The following is a 17,033-nucleotide window of genomic DNA, read 5'->3' as shown; positions in this document are numbered from 1 at the left end:
TCACTTCTGGAATAGACGAGTGGCTGGGCCAGTGTGATATGCTCTCATTGTGAGCAACTTCCACCTCAGAAGCCACTATCTTTGTGGAACCTTCCCAGAGCTCCTTAGAGTTGTTTTTCTGCGGGGTGGTTTTTTTTTTTTTGCACTAGGGCCAAGGCAGTGGGAAAGTGTTTATGGGCCATATTTTCCTTCCCATTCAAAATGAAAATAGTTTTGTAACCTATGGGTGAAGCAGATATATTCTTAGCGTATACTAGGAATCAGTGAGGAAATGCATCAGTGCTAAAATTTTAGTCCTGGGCTTATTAGAGAAGCAGGAACACTGAGGCAGCTGTCTGCTCTTTAGTCCTTGATAGTACTTTATAATAGAAGCACAGGGGTACTGAAATGCATTCTCTCTTACACCCCTGAGACCACCCTGCAAAGGAGTTAACATCATTGCTTGGTGGCATATGGAATAACTCAGGCCCAGAGAGAAGTGGCTTGATTGAGAGCATTTGGTGAGTTAGCGGTAGCTTCTGCATGTGTACAGAACTATAGCAGTTACTTTTCTTGTGTGTTGCTCCACTGAAGATACTCATTACAGTCAGGCACCACATAATGATGTTTCAGTCAAAGACATGCTGCATATATGACAGTGGTCCCATTAAATTAGTACCATATAGCCTACATGTGTAGTATAGTAGGCTATACCATCTGGGTTTGTGTCCCTCTACCCTTCTAGGTTCTTCTGGCTGGTCTAAGAATTAAATTGACATGAGACAGATTTAACAGGAGAAAGACAAACAATAGTTTAATAATATGTATATGTGGGAGAAACCCAGGAAAGCTGAATAACTCACCAAAATGGCCAAAGCTCTCATCTTAAATACCATCCTTAGCTAAAAACAAAAGAAGGTGTTGAGGGTGAGGAGAGGTAGGGACTTCCAAAAGAAGGAAGGCAGTACACAGATAGGTGAAAAGGAGCAAACTCCATTTGGAAAACAAGTGTTTGGCCATACAGAAACGAACACAGAGGGGAGCCCTGCAAACAGGCTTTTCTAGGTTCCTCGCTGTCTACCACCTAGTTCATGTTATGCTAATGTGATAGCTCACTTCCTGAGACAGATTTTTTTTATCTGAATTCTTTTAGGTGGTTAAGGGGGAGGTAGCAAGAAAAACTCAGTCTTAAAAATAATCAGCCTAATATAATCCTCACGTTAAAGAGGCATACTTTGGGGTGGCAAATTTTATTCCCCTTTAGTACACTCTGTGATGTTTGCACAACAACAAAATTGCCTAACCATGCATTTCTCAGAATGTATCCCCATTGGGAAGCGATACATGAATGTACAATTGATGTGGCATTGACTGAGCACCATCGCATGCCAGGTATTATGCTAGTATTGGGGATACAGAAATGGAAAGAAAATCTCTCTCTAATCTGAGGCATCTCTTTTTTTATTGTGGTAACATTGGTTTATGACATTATATAAATTTCACTTGTACATCATGGGACCTCTCTTGTTTTGGAATCATCTCACTGCATGGGCAGTTTGGTGCAGCATTGATGCTACTCCTCTCTTGGGTGATCCTTTTGCCATTCCTGCACCATCTCTCCTGCCAGGCTGGAGTGTTCTTGGCTGGGGGAAAAAAGGCAGATCTGTGAAAGTTCCTCTCTTACTCCTGATGGTTGCTCTGTATGTTTTTTTGTTTGTTTTCAAGTGAACAAATATTGAATTAGATCATTGGCTCCATAAAGAATAATTGTTTCCAGATAAGTAAGTCCTGAGGATATAATCTACAGCTGGTGACTATAGTTAACAATACCGTATTGCATATTTGAAAGTGGCCAAGAGAGTAGATCTTAAATGTTCTCCTCAAAAGAAAAAAAATTGCAACTATGTGTGGTGATGGATGTTAACTTATGTGGTAATCATTTTGCAGTATATACATATGTCAAATCATTATGTTGTATACCTAAAACTAATACAATGTTATATGTTAATTATATCTCAATTAAGAAAAGAATAATTGTTCCCTTTTTTGACTTCTGTAGCATCTTGAGGTGGTCTGTGCCTATCTAGTTGTCATAACTCTTCCATTAGACTAAGATGTCTGAGGACAAGGACAGTTTTTTGGGACAGGGACACATTTTTGTTTTTTAAAAACCAATTGGTACAGATGGAGAATTACATAAAATAGAACCATGTACAGTTTTCAAAAATTTAGCAAGTAATCATCAGTGTATATCTTCCTCATTTCATCTGTTTTATTATAAACCAGCAACCCTTATATGTGGTGGAGAGAACTGAAAGTCCTTATGTCAAAGTGATAGATTCTTTTTTTTTGAGGAAAATTACCCCTGAGCTAACATCTACCACCAATCCTCTTCTTTTTGCTGAAGAAGATTGGCCCTGAGCTAACATCCGTGCCCATCTTCCTCTATTTGACATGTGAGACATCTGCCACAGCATGGCTCAATAAGGGGTTGCGTAGGTCTGTGCCCAGGATCCAAACCGGTGAACCCTGGGTGTGAACTGAACTGCTACACCACCAGGCCGACCCCTAAAGTGATGTATTTTATGTGGGCCAATTGCATTCTTCCCAGATGGTAGTTTGTCGTATAAATCAGATGTTTTCCCAGTTTTCATAATGAAAGGTGTAGGTGCATATTCACTTGAGGATTTAACTGAGCCAAGTACCTGCTAGAAATTTTACACACGGGCCTCCTTTGTTGTGTTACTCCCACTGATAGGAATTTAGTTCTCTGGATCAATTCTGTTTTGTTTTTTGCTAATACCTAATTTGATAATATTTCACTTTTCTTCTAAAAGCCTATATCCCAAATGAAATGGAATTAGGAACACAGGACCTCTTGAATCTCCATTGATATTTTTCATGGTGCTTTTTATATTCATAGTGCTTTGTTCCCACAAAAATAATACTCCTTGTTTATAGGGGGAAAACCCTTATGTTTTCTTTTCCCTCAAGGATACTCAATAAAATAAAGAAACCTCTTTTCTCCTCTGCTTCTGTCCTTTAAAATCCTGATTCCTTTTTACATTTCATAATATTGTTATGTATATTCTGGGCTTTTTCAAAGTCAACCAGTATTTTCCTAATGGGAAATTTACTGAGACTTGTTTATGTTAGTTGGGTTTTTCTAGATCGGTTTGAACATAGGGCTGCTTATGTCATTTGCCTAAATAAATATTGCTTTATAGTTGTTATGAAAGTGGAGCTTGATATAGACTAACAATTGACTTAATTGGGAGCCATGTTTGTCAGCATTGCAAAGTCAGCTTTTCTAGGGCCAGAGACTAAAGAATTAGTTCTGAGGTAGGATATTATTTATCAGGGCTTCGTTTTCTGTACCTTGCTCCCCCTTCAGCGTCAGATTAGCTTTTAACACAGATACTTTTTCAAGGAACAGGCAAGCATAGTTAAGGAAGATGGAAAAGAATTGAAATTTTAATGTTACCTTTATAGATTTCTTTCCCTTGCCTTGTTCTCATCCGTCTCAGCTGCCAAGAAAAAGTGTAAGGAGCATTCGCACTTCTATGAGAAATCTATACATTTAGGTTAGACAATGGCATAAGGTTTGCTTTTTATTATAAATAAGTCATATAAATAAGCACAAAGACCCATCAGCCCACCAGACTTCTTCTTAGCATGTGACAGTGGGAGAAAAAGGTAATGAAAGAGATTTTTGTTACTCTTTTTTAGCTAAGAATCTGTCTGTGGGACTGTTAACATTGTGTTTAACATCTTGATTCCAAATGGTTCCTAGCAATTTTGAATGTAAGGTTGGTTGGTCATTTTCAGAATGTTTAGGTCTCTGGGTGGAATATCTTTTGTCTACTAGAACTTTTTCTGTGAATTAATAAAATTAGATTTGAGAATTTTAAAAATCCCCAATTTTCCCACTATATCAGTACAGCCACTGTAATAATTTTTGTATACAGTTGTGTTGCATTACATCATTTTCAGATTTCTGTGTTCACCTGTGTTTGCTCAACTCCTTTCCCCTATCCCATACCTCACTTTCCCTCTCATGGAGTGAGCATGAGAGGTGGGGATATGACTTGGCTGTGGATTCAGTTGGTTTCTGTTTCCAAGTTTCTTTGAGTGTGAGCATTCTCTGTACTGGCTGTGATTCTAAATAAAGTGATAAATTTTTCATACATTATGGGCCTTAAATGCAAGTCAGCCTCTTCATCTGGTGTCAACCAAAAGAAAAGTGATCTATTGCGACGCTGGAGGAAAAACTGGCAGTGTTGGACTTAACCTATATTGAGAGATGGTATGTTGTTCTTCACCTTGGGGTGTTCGAGTATGACTTTGACAATGCATGGTTTTCATCTCATGTGCTGACTTTTGTCTCTAACCTCTGAGTTAGGTGTGCCTTCACTGTATTTAATTCCAGTCCTTTTTCCTATACACGTTTTGTATAATTGTCCTCATTTTTAAAGCTTTTATTTATTTTTAAAATTTTTTTAAAGATTTTATTTTTCCTTTTTTCTCCCAAAACCTCCAGTACATAGTTGTGTATTATTTTAGTTGTGGGTCCTTCTGGTTGTGCTATTTGGAATGCTGCCTCAGCATGGCTTGATGAGTGGTGCCATCTCCGCACCCAGGATTCGAATCGGCGAAATCCTGGGCTGCCGAAGCAGAACGTGCAAACTTAAACACTCGGCCACGGGGCCGGCCCATAAAGCTTTTAAAATATACTATATACTGTATTAAGAAAATTATATCGAGGATATTACTATATTGTAGTTCTTATAGCCATCGTTTACAGCAAGACTTGGGTTTTTGTGTTTTCAGAATTTTGGTAGCCAGTATAGTCAGTTCATGAGAGTGAGTACTTTCTAAATTGCATACTCAGGCCTACTCACAGTGGTTCTGCTGTAGATAATTTAGAATAAGAGTAACCGTGGTGCCGCAAGTTTGTGTATTTCTTAACTATAGCCATATCTTATGCTCAAGCATGTGGGACCCTTTTTGTAATTGAGCTCTGTGGAATTTGGAATTCAGATTGCTTATATCAGCCTAGGATCCTATTAAAGGATGAGAAACTATACAGTATAGTGGTTAATAGCATTGATTTAAATCTGAACTGCCTGGGTTTGAAGCCCGGTATTGCTCTTTACCATTGAGGTGATTTTGAGCAAATTACTTTTTCTTTGTCTGCTTCTCCATGGGTATAATGAAGTTAATAATATTTACCTCATAGGGTAGTTTTGTGAGAATTGAATTAGTATTTGTAAAGTGTTTAGAATAAAGCCTTGCACCAACAGGTGCTGTGTAAATATTACTTAGATCATCATCCATTTTGGCAATTCCTGAAAATGCTTATAGTACAAAATGAGTCTTGGACACACAAAATATTTTGCTTAGGATCAAGATTGTGTACTTTTTAATTTTTTTTTAGTTTTAGGCATTATAATTACACCTTAAATTCCTGTTGTTGTTTGATAGCTGAAGTTTCTGGTAGAAGAAACTGAGTGTTTGGCTTGTGAATTTAATTTGAAATCTGAAGTACATTGTGAACATACAGTATTGTGGAGTTGATATATAGAGATGCTATTAGATGCTCATAATGTCTCCTGCAGATTGTATCTTTTCCTTCCCACTGACTTTAGTATGAAAGTCGGTTTGTCCTTTAGTCAAGTATGAATGTTGTCATGAATCTTCTCTCTCTCTGTCCACAGATTCTGTGTACTCCTCTGGGCCCCAATAGTTACTTTTTTAAGCACAGGAAGGAAACTCAGTGCTTTGCTGATTTGGTGTTAGTTCCCTGTGTTTTTCATTTTGGTGTCTATGGAGAGGGTTGCTTTCTACACACTTGGACACTCCTTGGATATGTTCTGTAGAGGTAATCAACACACTTGAGAGTACGTCTGCTTGTTCCATGTCTACCCTTTCTGAATGTGGACATGTGTTTGAGTATTTGCAGTAGATATTTGGTGATAAAAGTTACCTTAGTTGGGGCTGGCCCCGTGGCCGAGTGGTTAAGTTCGCGCGCTCCGCTGCAGGCGGCCCAGTGTTTCGTTGGTTCGAATCCTGGGCGCAGACATGGCACTGCTCATCAAACCACGCTGAGGCAGCGTCCCACATGCCACAACTAGAAGGACCCACAACAAGAATATACAACTATGTACTGGGGGGCTTTGGGGAGAAAAAGGAAAAATAAAATCTTTAAAAAAAAAAAAAAAGTTACCTTAGTTGCTTCTGCTGTTCTACAGTATTTCCCAAGGACGTTCAGAGCTTTTTACAAAATGCAGAATGTCTTATGTACGAGATGTTCACTGAGTTTGATCAAGAAAATTCACTTGTGGGGGGCCCGCCCGGTGGCGCAGTGGTTAAGTGCACATGTTCTGCTTTGGCGGCCCGGGGTTCTCCGGTTCGGATCCTGGGTGCGGACATGGCATCGCTTGTCAAGCCATGCTGTGGTAGGCATCCCACGTATAAAGTAGAGGAAGATGGGCACGGATGTTAGCTCAGGGCCAGTCTTCCTCATGAAAAAGAGGAAGATTTGCAGTAGATGTTAGCTCAGGGCTAATCTTCCTCAAAAAACGACAACAACAACAACAACAACAAAAGAAACAGAAAATCCACTTGAAAGAACTTAAGTACCAAGAAAGTTTCCATTGTTAATAGGATATATACAAATACATACACTGTTTCTCAAAAGTAATTTCACTTCTTCAAATAGTTGCTAATCAGGGGAGACTGGTTTTATAGTAAATTTAAATACAGGTTGCAGGGGTTAGTTTTAATCTGTGTTGGTCAAAGCTATGAAATTTGGTAGAAGAATCTCTCTCTCAGCCTAAGGTGGTGCTGAGATATTTAGCAGCTTTCTTTTCTCCTTCCTGGTCATTTCCTAAAATTCAAAGCAAGAGTCAACCATTGTAACATTTCATAATGAACTTGAAGTATTTAACAAATCTAAAGTCACAGCTTTATTATTATCATAACAGAATGTTTCAGGCCATTCATTCCATGTGACAAGGAATCCAGCCCATTTCACCAAGTTTAGTCTGTTTTTTAAGTTATATTTTCTATTGCCCTTGATTTTTGTTTTTGTTTTTATTTTTTGGTCTTTGATATCTTGATTCAATGATACCAGTTTCCTGTTGTTATATATACTTTGTACTGAAAATTGTCCTAGGTTTTGTATTATTTCTCTTTCCCTGAGTTTTGCTTCTGATCTGAACAAAACACATCTTTTTCTTGCTGTTCCATTTGCACGGTGTCACTCCTAAAGATGAGCTGCTTTTTCCTGTGAGGCAGTGGAGAAAGCAGGGAAGCCATTTGTGGGGCATTGCATTGACAAGTGTATTTTTGTAATTATATGATGGTAGTATCAGGGAAATTATAGAATGGGTTAGTATTAGAGTTCAGAAGCTTGTAAATCCCATGATTTCCCACTCTCATGGGTCATGAGAGCCGCAAATGACACTTGCTTAGGAGAAAGGTGAAGGGTGTTTTATAACTCTAATGGTATATACAATTCTTGAACATATATTGATTGCTAACAACTGCTATCTCTCCCCCAGCTTACCACACCGCCACTGTTTGTGCATAAGCACAGTTTTGGACCCAGCTATTTGTACTTATTTATGCTTTTACGCCTTCTTCCTTTCATAAAGATTTTAGCTGGTTTTTGACTTGAATTGAAACAAGGAAAAAAGAGGAGACCTGAAATGGTCTATCCCCTGCCAACCAGAAGCCTCCTGTGGTATCCAAACAATAGTTGCCTCAGTCTGTCAGCACTTCTATCTTTGAAGGTGGTTTCTGCTTGAAAAGTGGTGACTATTAGCATAGCTTTGGGATAATTGCTTCTCCTTCCTCTCTTGAGATACATTTTTTTTTTCAGATACTTTCTGTTCTTGTTGACTCTGTTTTTCCAGAAGATTCAGCCTGTGGTTAAAATGTTTCGGGTCCCCACTTGAACTTTCTGTTGGTTTACCCATTTCTGGGGCACCCTCGCCAGATTATCAGTGCTAAAGAGGGCAAAGGATCTTCTTGGTTAATAGAAAAAGCCATTTTGGGATGACTCTCAAAGTTCAGAAACATCCAGACTTTCCTTCAGTACTTTTTTCTGTTTGGGGTAGCATCTTTGCCTAGTATAGGGGGAGGAGGGGCTAGTTGGGAGGGCTTGTGTTTAAGGGGTTCAGAAACAGGGGATTTAAGTGTGTCTTTTGTGTTTGCAAGGCACTAACACCACTCCCGTCTGTATTTAAATGCTGTCCCCAGGTTACGACTATGGCTATGTCTGCGTGGAGTTTTCACTCTTGGAAGATGCCATCGGATGCATGGAGGCCAACCAGGTTGCTTTATACTTCGGTCAAATGATGCTGGAAGGATATATTTTTTATGTATGGGGAGGGAGGGTTTCAAATGATTAAACTTTGGAGAGGTACCAGAAATCTATCTTTGGAGCATACAACATTCAACTAAAAAGTGGTTGTGAAGAGAAACTTTCAAATAGGCTGAGAAGGTTTCTCTGGAAGAGTTGATGGGCACCCACCTCTACAGTGTACTTTAAAAACTAGACCCCAGTTGCAGTTGGACTAGACTCCAAAGACAGTAGATGGAAAAAAGTGACAGGTCTGGAGTGCTTCCCTTTGGAGTGTGACTGAGATAGGGATCCTGATGTAAGGAACAATCTTGGCTGTCTGTGATCCCAAGGATCTGCCTGGCATCTTTATACGAGGTCAATACTTATATCCAGATCTAGGGTGAAGACCACTGATGGCAACTTCTGTGGCACTCAGGTCCTGCCTGCATGTGCTACTTTCATAAGAGGGCCATTGGGGAGGAGGGAATTGTGGATTGTTTGTGTCTATTACATTCGTCATTGTTCTTTGCAAATTGGAGTTTTGTGCTCAAGTTCTAGGCTGCATATAATCAGAGCTGGTGAATCTGAATCTGTACTTACCTTATGTTTGAAACACCTAGATATATTCAGCTTACCACCTAGAACTGGCCTCTGAGTCTTTAATTGAATCCTGCCTGGTGGTTTTGGGAGGTATTATGAAATGGATAGAATCCTTCTTGTCGTGGGTGTTTCCTTGAGGCAAGTTGTTTTCTTTGTGATGTGTTAGTTCCTCCATCTGTAAAATGGAAGAAAGAAGCATAGTGATATAGTTTGATTTTTATGTACCCACTGCCTATACTTAACAGTGTGAATGCAGTGTGCTCCAACTCTTAAAAGAAGGTTCTGCCAGGGCCAGCCTTGGTGACCAGTGGTTAAGTTTGGTGTGCTCCGCTTCGGTGGCCTGGATTTGATTCCCGGGCGTGGACCTACACCACTCGTCTGTCAGTGGCCATGCTATGGTGGCAGCTCACGTACAAAAAGAGGAAGATTGGCAGCAGATAATAGCTCAGGGCGAATCTTCCTCAGCAAAAAAAGAAACAAGGTTCTGCCAGAGAAGAGTAGTGTTGTATGAGAACTCTTCCTCTTTTATATAGCCTGTTTCCCTTTCATCGGCTTTGTTCCATTCAGCATGCCTCATTACATTTAACCTTTTCCCTTCTTTGGGTGTGTTCTCCCTTTATGGGTATGGAGATGACATGCTATAAAGCCTTTGGGAGCAAGCACTAATTAGAGGAAACTTTTGATGTATCTGTACCTATTACTAGTAGTATAATAATGCTAGATCTTCAGAGAATGACTGGCTTAGGATCATATCTCCTTGATAGGGTTCTTATTGATTGATTTATTCAGTGTCCATCATTGAGTCAGTCATTTCACAGATACTAATTATGTATCAGAAACTGTGCTACCTACCAATATTTGGAGAGAAGAATGAAGGCCCCAATCTGAATGCTTATGGTTGATTCCATTCTGACAATCTGTCCTAATTTGAGAAGATTCATTTAATTCATAAGCATCTTGTTCTTGTCTGTGAATCATCATTAAGTCCTTTGCCACTGTACTAAATAGTACTGTGAGTGATGGAAACGTAAATGGGGGAGCCATGGCGATGACATCTCTTTTATATCATTATCCCAACTGTGTTTCTCCTAGAAGAGTGTTGCTTTTTATCACTATTTAATGTTTGATCATAAAAATAACAATGTTATGTCTTAATGGCCTCTTCCTCCATCCCAACAGAAAATCCTGTCTAAAGTATCCAGTCCCCTAAAGAATAGTGTCAAGTAGAACTAGAGCAGCCTTCTTTAAAAACAAGGTTTAATTGTAGGCAGAGTTTCTGTTGGAGGTATATCTGGAAAAATGTTCATTTTTGCAAGTGGTATTGAGGAGGTGTGGCTTATAGACATCTCTCCCCCCACCTTCCCCACCCATTCTATAAACACTCTTAGGGCTCCCAGATCCCTGATGAATGACTCTTACCCAGAGAATGTGGCACCAGAACAAAGTAGGAGCAGGGCCAGAATTCTTCCAAATGAGAAATAGAGTGTTCTGACAGGTAGCTGTCGTCATGCATAGGTTACCATATGGCACTCTGTGCAGGAGTACAAGTAAGAGACAACCTTTGTGTTCTAGGACCTTATAATCTCAGACTAGGAAAGGTGACAGATTATGTAGTACTCATGGATCCCATAGGGTGTTCTCTCAAATAAACTGTAAATTTTTGTCTGATCTCATTTTCAGTGTTCACTGGAGTAATTCCTTAATAAGACATCACCATATCCTTATTCAGTCGACCCCATTTCCTAGATTTTTATTCTTCCCCTAGGCATAAGACAGAAGGCATACTGTTAGTGCTGCCACACAACAGAATCCTCTCTTGCTGAACTGCTTAGATTTCATAATCCAATCAGCATTCTTTCTTTTTTCTTCTTCTTCTTCTTCTTTAGAGGAAGATTGACCCTGAGCTAACAGCTGCTGCCACTCTTTCTCTTTTTTGCTTGAGGGGGATTGTCCCTGAGCTATCATCTGTAACATCTGTGCCAGTCTTCCTCTATTCTGTGTATGGGATGCCACTACAGCATGGCCTGTTCAGAGTTGTGTAGGTCTGTGCCCAGGATCCGAACCCTGGGCCACTGAAGCAGAGCATGCAAACTTAACCACTACACCACTGGGCCAGCCCAGTCAGCATTCTTTTAATAACCTTTACCACAACTCAGGATGTCTGCAAATCATTTTGATGGAAAAAATTTTTTTAACTTTTTTTTTCAGGAAGATTAGCCGTGAGCTAACATCTGCCACCAATCCTCTTTTTGCTGAGGAAGATTGGCCCTGAGCTAACATCTGTGCCCATCTTCCTCTATTTTATATGTGGGATGCCTGCCACAGCATGGGTCAATAAATGGTGCATAGGTCTGCGCCCAGAATCTGAACCAGTGAACCCTGGGCCACCAAAGCCGAACATATGAACTTAACTGCTGTGCCACCAGGCCTGCCCCTTGATGGAAAAATTTTTGAGAATGGAATCTCCAGGGAAATTTTGGTACTTGGGTGAGACAGCATAGAAAAGAGGAGTGTAGGTTCTGCAGTCAGATGTAACTTGTTAGCTGGATTGTCCCTGTTGAGTTTCTTAATCTCCCTCAGCATCAGTTCCCTGTTATCAATCTTCATGGGGGCTCTGCTGTGGATTACATGAGATCATACCTTCATGAGTGCCTGCTGTGTGCCAGGCATCTTTCTGGATGCTGGAGATGCTGCAGTAAACAAGACAGATTATATAACTTCTGTTTTAGTGATAGAAGACAGAGTATAAGCAGGTAGACAAATTTAAAGTAATATATGATAGTGCTAAGTGCTATAAAGATAATGAAGCAGAGTATTGAAAGAACGTGTAATGGGGGCAGTTTTACATGTGGTGGTCAGGGAAGCTTCTTGAGGAGTGACATTACATTTGAGTAGTGACTTGCTGAATAATGTGTACAGAACATTTAGCATAGCATCTGGTACCTAATAAGCATTTGAAATTAGATGATCATCTCCTATTTCTCCTCTCTCCCTTCTTCATGTCAAGTAATTTCCAATCATAATTCTAGGAAAATAAATTTATTTTTGTATCTAGAGTTTATTAAAACTAATTCTTTAAGGAAGTGGATGTGGATTAAGCTTCCAATAACACGGTAATAATTCCCAGTAACTCTCAAAATCTTATGAGAGACAAGAATTTGAGAGAAGTCTTCACTCCTCAGAGTGCAAAAGCAAATGTTTATGGAACGTGAACGTCTCTGTTTCTTCGTCCATTCTCCTTCCCTCCGTGTTTTACTTACAGACCAAATTGGTACAGATTCTGAGTCCCTATCTGCTGGGCACCTCTGAGTAGAGTGTGTGTGCGTGTGCGTGCATGTGCACACACGTGTTTTTCAGGGGTTTTTATGAAATGCTTTGGGTTGAGTTTTTGTGATTCTTTGCCATGCTAACTCTTGATGTGAAGTGTCTTTTATTTATCATTGACTAACACTTATAAGTCTAGAGGAGGGGAATAAAGGAACCTTCTGCAAGCTTGTGTTGTCAGTATTTTGGGGTATGTGTGCCTTAATGAGGTTGTTCAGGATGATAACAGAGCCTCTTCCTGCCTTTTCCCAGTGCCTTCATGGAGGCATCAAATACTAGGACACCCTGGAGCAGTACTGAGCATTGTAGCCAATGGGACTCATCAGGGAATCACTTAGCCAGCAGCTGTCTGTTTGGGGAAGTAATTTCCAACAGAGATCTGGTAGCTCATACCTTCACCACCTCCATGTAGAAGTGGAAAGCCAGCAAACACTGTGAGGCAGAGGCTTTTATTCCACCCCTACTGGAAAAGGTACTTCTAGCAGTGTCATGTACCCTTGAGTTTCTTTGTTGCCCAAGTCTCTGGAGATTGAGGATGAAGATTCTCTCTTCTCGCTGTGTGTGCCATTGCACTGGGACTTGGGGAGGGGAGTAAGAAGCATTATGTTAGAGTGTTGATCCCTTTCAGTGGTTGCCCAGTTGTGAGTACTAGCTCTCTTCAACTGTTGTCATTTGGTCTGCAGGAATTAGCATTTTGTTTTCTCAAATTTGCAGATATGATGTTTGTTGTCTATTCCTATTTGGTGAAATATTCACTAAAACGCCCTTATAAGAGATAGCTATGGGAGAAGAATTCACTTCTGTGGAATTTTTACTCAACTTTCTCAGCATCAGTCGCCTCCTTGGCCAGAGATGACTTGGCTGTATGACAGAATCAGGCTGACTTTATAAAGTGCAAGGAAAAGGATGATGTTATCAGCTAACATGAAAATTCCTGCAGACACTGGCTTTTTTCTGTTGTAGGGGATGAAGGCTGTAGAATACATGAAGTTTTATGAAGTGTTTTTGTGTCAACAAAGCTAAGAGAGTTTGGGTTTTTGAAGATACCAGGATGGCCAGGGTATATGTGAAGGTATATGAGGGAAGCCAAATCTTAAAAGGTATCTGTCCCTGTAATTAAAATGAGATCAATAAAGAAAGCTTATGTTTGAGGGATGGGAAGACTATTTGAGAGGCTACAGTGGAAAAAATGAGTGAAGACCCAGTTTGTTGGAAACTTATTCAAGTTGTTAGCAATACTGTATGAAACACTTCATTACTTAAATTGTTTGTTTTCCAAGTAACAAAAAACCGGTAATCTTTATAAATTCCTGCAAGGTTGTAGTGTTGCCTAAACCCTCACCCCAAAACTATTTCACCAAAGAGAATGTAGTATCCTGGCTTTAGCTCAGCTGTATAACTTGTAGTTTGAGTCATGCCATTCTTCCTGGAAGCATCAATTTTGGTACCTTTTCCTGATGGCTCTTAGTAGAGGTATTGGTGACAAACAGAAAGGAAAATGCGTTCTAAAATGAGTACAAATCAACAGTTGTTGAAGATTCTCACTCTCTGGAGAGTTGGGGTATTCAGGAGAATTAAAAATATGTTTAAGAATTGGTGATTTGATTATGCAGTTTGGTTACCTATCCAGTCACTGAGTCTTGCCTGGGTGCAAGGTAGGATATCGTAGTAGTTAAACACATGGACTCTGGAGGCAGACTGCCTGCCGTTGCATCCCAGCTCTGTCACCTTCTACTATATAACTTGTGCAAGCGGCTTAACGTCTCTATGTCCTCTCATACTTCTAAGGATTTAATGAGTTAATGCGTGTAAGGTGATTAGAATTGGGCCTGGCACACAGTGAACATTGAGTGTATATTTGTTATTATCACAAGAACTTCTCATCTTGACTGGAAGAAAAGTCTTAAGTTACAGCGGCTCCGTTCTTGGCTTCATGGAGTATATAACTATAAAGGATTTGGTCGCAGTCCCCAGGAGGATTGTTTTTGTATTGTAAACAGTACTTCTCATTTAGCCTTTTGTCTTGGGCTGATTATCAGGGGACTGCTTCCAGGTCTTTCTAGGAGTTTCTACTGCTTTAGCTTTCAAATCTTAAATTCTCTCAAGGGAGAGAGCAGAAGATGCACTACATGTGCCATGGAATTTGGTTAGACCACACTGGAAATCTAGCCTTTGGCTTTAAAACCCTAAGCTCTGATAACCAACTCCTGGCTTTGCCATATCTCAGACTTTCTCCAATAATTATAAGAGGTATTCTAAACTGGATTCAGTTTACTGTTCTTGAATTTGAAAAATAAACATTTATCATTTGGCAGTTTTAAGAGGAACTTCCAGTATGTCTCCTATGATAAAGTTTATAGTTATTTTTGTCATATGTATATCATGGTTAATTTCTTTGGATTGAAGTAATTTAGTTCTTAATTTGTTCTAAATTGGAAATGTGCCTGTATATTTTAACCTTATGCTTTGATGTTGTCATATCTCTTTCAGCTTGTATTTTTAGTTAATATTTGACTTTTTATAAAAATGTGATTTGCAAAGTGCAAATATTCAGTCTTGTGGCCTCTTGGAACTTGATTACAGACAGTTATCGAAAGAATAAGCAGAATAGATATAATTCTAATTAACTAGCTCAGGGTTTATACAAAGGCACAGTTCAGTTTGTGATCTTGATTTTGGCTTTGTTTTATGACTTTGTATACCTCCAGACAGTCTAGGGTTAGGAACACAGACAGACTTAGAATTCCAGCTTGATCACTCCTTAGTTCTTTTGTAACTTCTTTTGTTTTTATTGGCACCTGAGCTAACATTGTTGCCGTTTTTTTTTTCTTCTCCCCAAAGCCCCCCAGTACATAGTTATATATTCTAGTTGTACATCCTTCTGGTTCTGCTATGTGGGATGCCCCCTCACCATGGCTTGAAGAGCGGTACTAGATCCACACTCAGAATCCGAACCTGTGAAACCCTGAGCTGCCGAAGTGGAGCACATGAACTTAAGCACTTGGCTGCAGGGTTGGCCCCTTTTGTAACTTCTGAATCTCAGTTTCCTCATCTGTAAAATGGAAGGATAATCATAGTGCCTGCCTCAGAGCAGTTGTGAGATTAGCGTATGTAATGTATGTAAAGTACGTGGTACAGTGTTAGCATATGGTACGTGTTCAGTAGTAAAGGGTGATCATATAAGCTGGACTGTGCTTGGTTGTCCTCCTCTTCTTTGGCTGCTTATCCACCTCTTGGGACTCAGAGATGCCTGAAAAGTGGTAGCGCTGCTTTGGGTGGCAGCTAGATCTTTGGCAGCCAGTTCACATGGTGTTGCTGCCCAGTGCCTCTCCCATTGAGACTGAGATGTCTGGACCAACAGTGAAAGAGGCTGGGTAGCACCTGTCCTGACATTGTCTGAGGGATAAGTGAGCGCACAGGGTTCCAGGCATATGAGGAAAGAGGACCATGGCCATTCCATCCCTTCTGCAGTAGAGAACCTTGTTGTTTCTGAAGCTAGCATTACTGATAGTTCTTCTATCACAGAATTCTCTTAGACTACAAGTGGCATTGAGTGTTATTAGGCATCTGCACCCAATTGAACTTAGAGGTTATAATGCAGCTTTGTGTCTCATTCTCCACAGGGCCAAATGTTCAGGTGTTGTAGTTTTACCATCTAACTTATTTATATATGAGCTAGATATATTATAATGTATTATATATAATATGTGTATATTTCTTGTTAAGAGTATTGATGACTTAATCAAGGATAAGCTTATGTAGATTAATAATTATTTTTAATCTCACATCATGAGATTAGTAATGCTAGTGTTATACACTAATAATGTATATTTTGCCAAAATTCTTGGCCAAGTGAAATTTGTGTTTAATCTATATAAATGCTATTTCCAAAGGAAAATATATAGGAAAAAAGGAATCTATCACAGAAAGTAGATTGTTGGTTACCAGGAAGAGAGGGAGGGCAAGAGCAGATAGTGAGTAACTAAGGTCTCTCTTTGGAGTGATCTATAGAATTAAATAGTGGTGATGGTTGATCAACCCTGTGAATATACTAAAACGCACTCGATTGTATAAACTACTGTAAAAGAGTGATTTTTTTTGGTATGTGAACTGTATCTCAATTTTTAAAAAAAAAATCTTTAAACTTAGCATGGAAATTATTAGCATGGTTCCAGCCCAAGGGGAATGAGTCCAGGTCTAAAATAAAATACAAATTCATTTACCAAAAGTAAAAAAAAGTGATCTATCAATTTGTTTGGAAACCAGAGATCTTAAAATGTATGAAGAATTTGGTATGGTATCTACTTACAACAGAAGAACATTTAAGCTATAAATCTGAAAGGTGATGGATGGAATTGGTAACAAAGCGCATTTGAAGTAGCGCCGTGGCTTGTGCAAAGTAGTTGCTCAGTACGATTGAGTAGCCTTTCTACTTTAGTATCTACACAGTTAGAAATAAAGGAAAGGACCATTTTGAAGTAGATTTAAAATGAAAATGCCTTTTAGGAAATACTGGGCTATTTTTTAGAGACAATATTCCTGTAACTGGATGGTTTGTAGGTACCAACTTGGATCTTTCCTGATTTCTTGAAATTGTTAACAAAGCTCAAAGCTGGAGGGTGGGGTGGGAGAGACCGAATCACTGCTGAGGTAGGTTCCCTCCCTGAATTATCGTTTTTAGAGGCTACTTTCCAGTGGCATTGACATTGTGGCTGTCGTCTTTGACCTCTAGTATGAGAGGAGTATAGGGCTTTTAAAATTATTGTTATTGAGGTCATAA

At 39.5% G+C, this 17,033-nt stretch overlaps 1 protein-coding gene across 14 annotated transcripts in view; it reads left to right on the top strand.

Moving 5' to 3' along the window:
- Positions 1-17,033, top strand: part of RBM6 (RNA binding motif protein 6) — a 110,013-nt gene that overhangs the window by 40,847 nt on the left and 52,133 nt on the right. For all 14 annotated transcript variants that reach the window (XM_008529781.2, XM_070575238.1, XM_070575229.1 and 11 more), the window contains one exon: positions 8,245-8,318. In XM_008529781.2, coding sequence (XP_008528003.1) covers positions 8,245-8,318 — 74 coding nt within the window. The remainder of the gene's footprint in view (positions 1-8,244; positions 8,319-17,033) is intronic.

This window comes from Equus przewalskii, chromosome 15 (genome assembly GCF_037783145.1).
Source record: "Equus przewalskii isolate Varuska chromosome 15, EquPr2, whole genome shotgun sequence".
NCBI classification, from domain to species: domain Eukaryota; kingdom Metazoa; phylum Chordata; class Mammalia; order Perissodactyla; family Equidae; genus Equus; species Equus przewalskii.
Note: the sequence above shows the minus strand (reverse complement) of the source record. Positions and strands in the feature narration are given on the sequence as shown.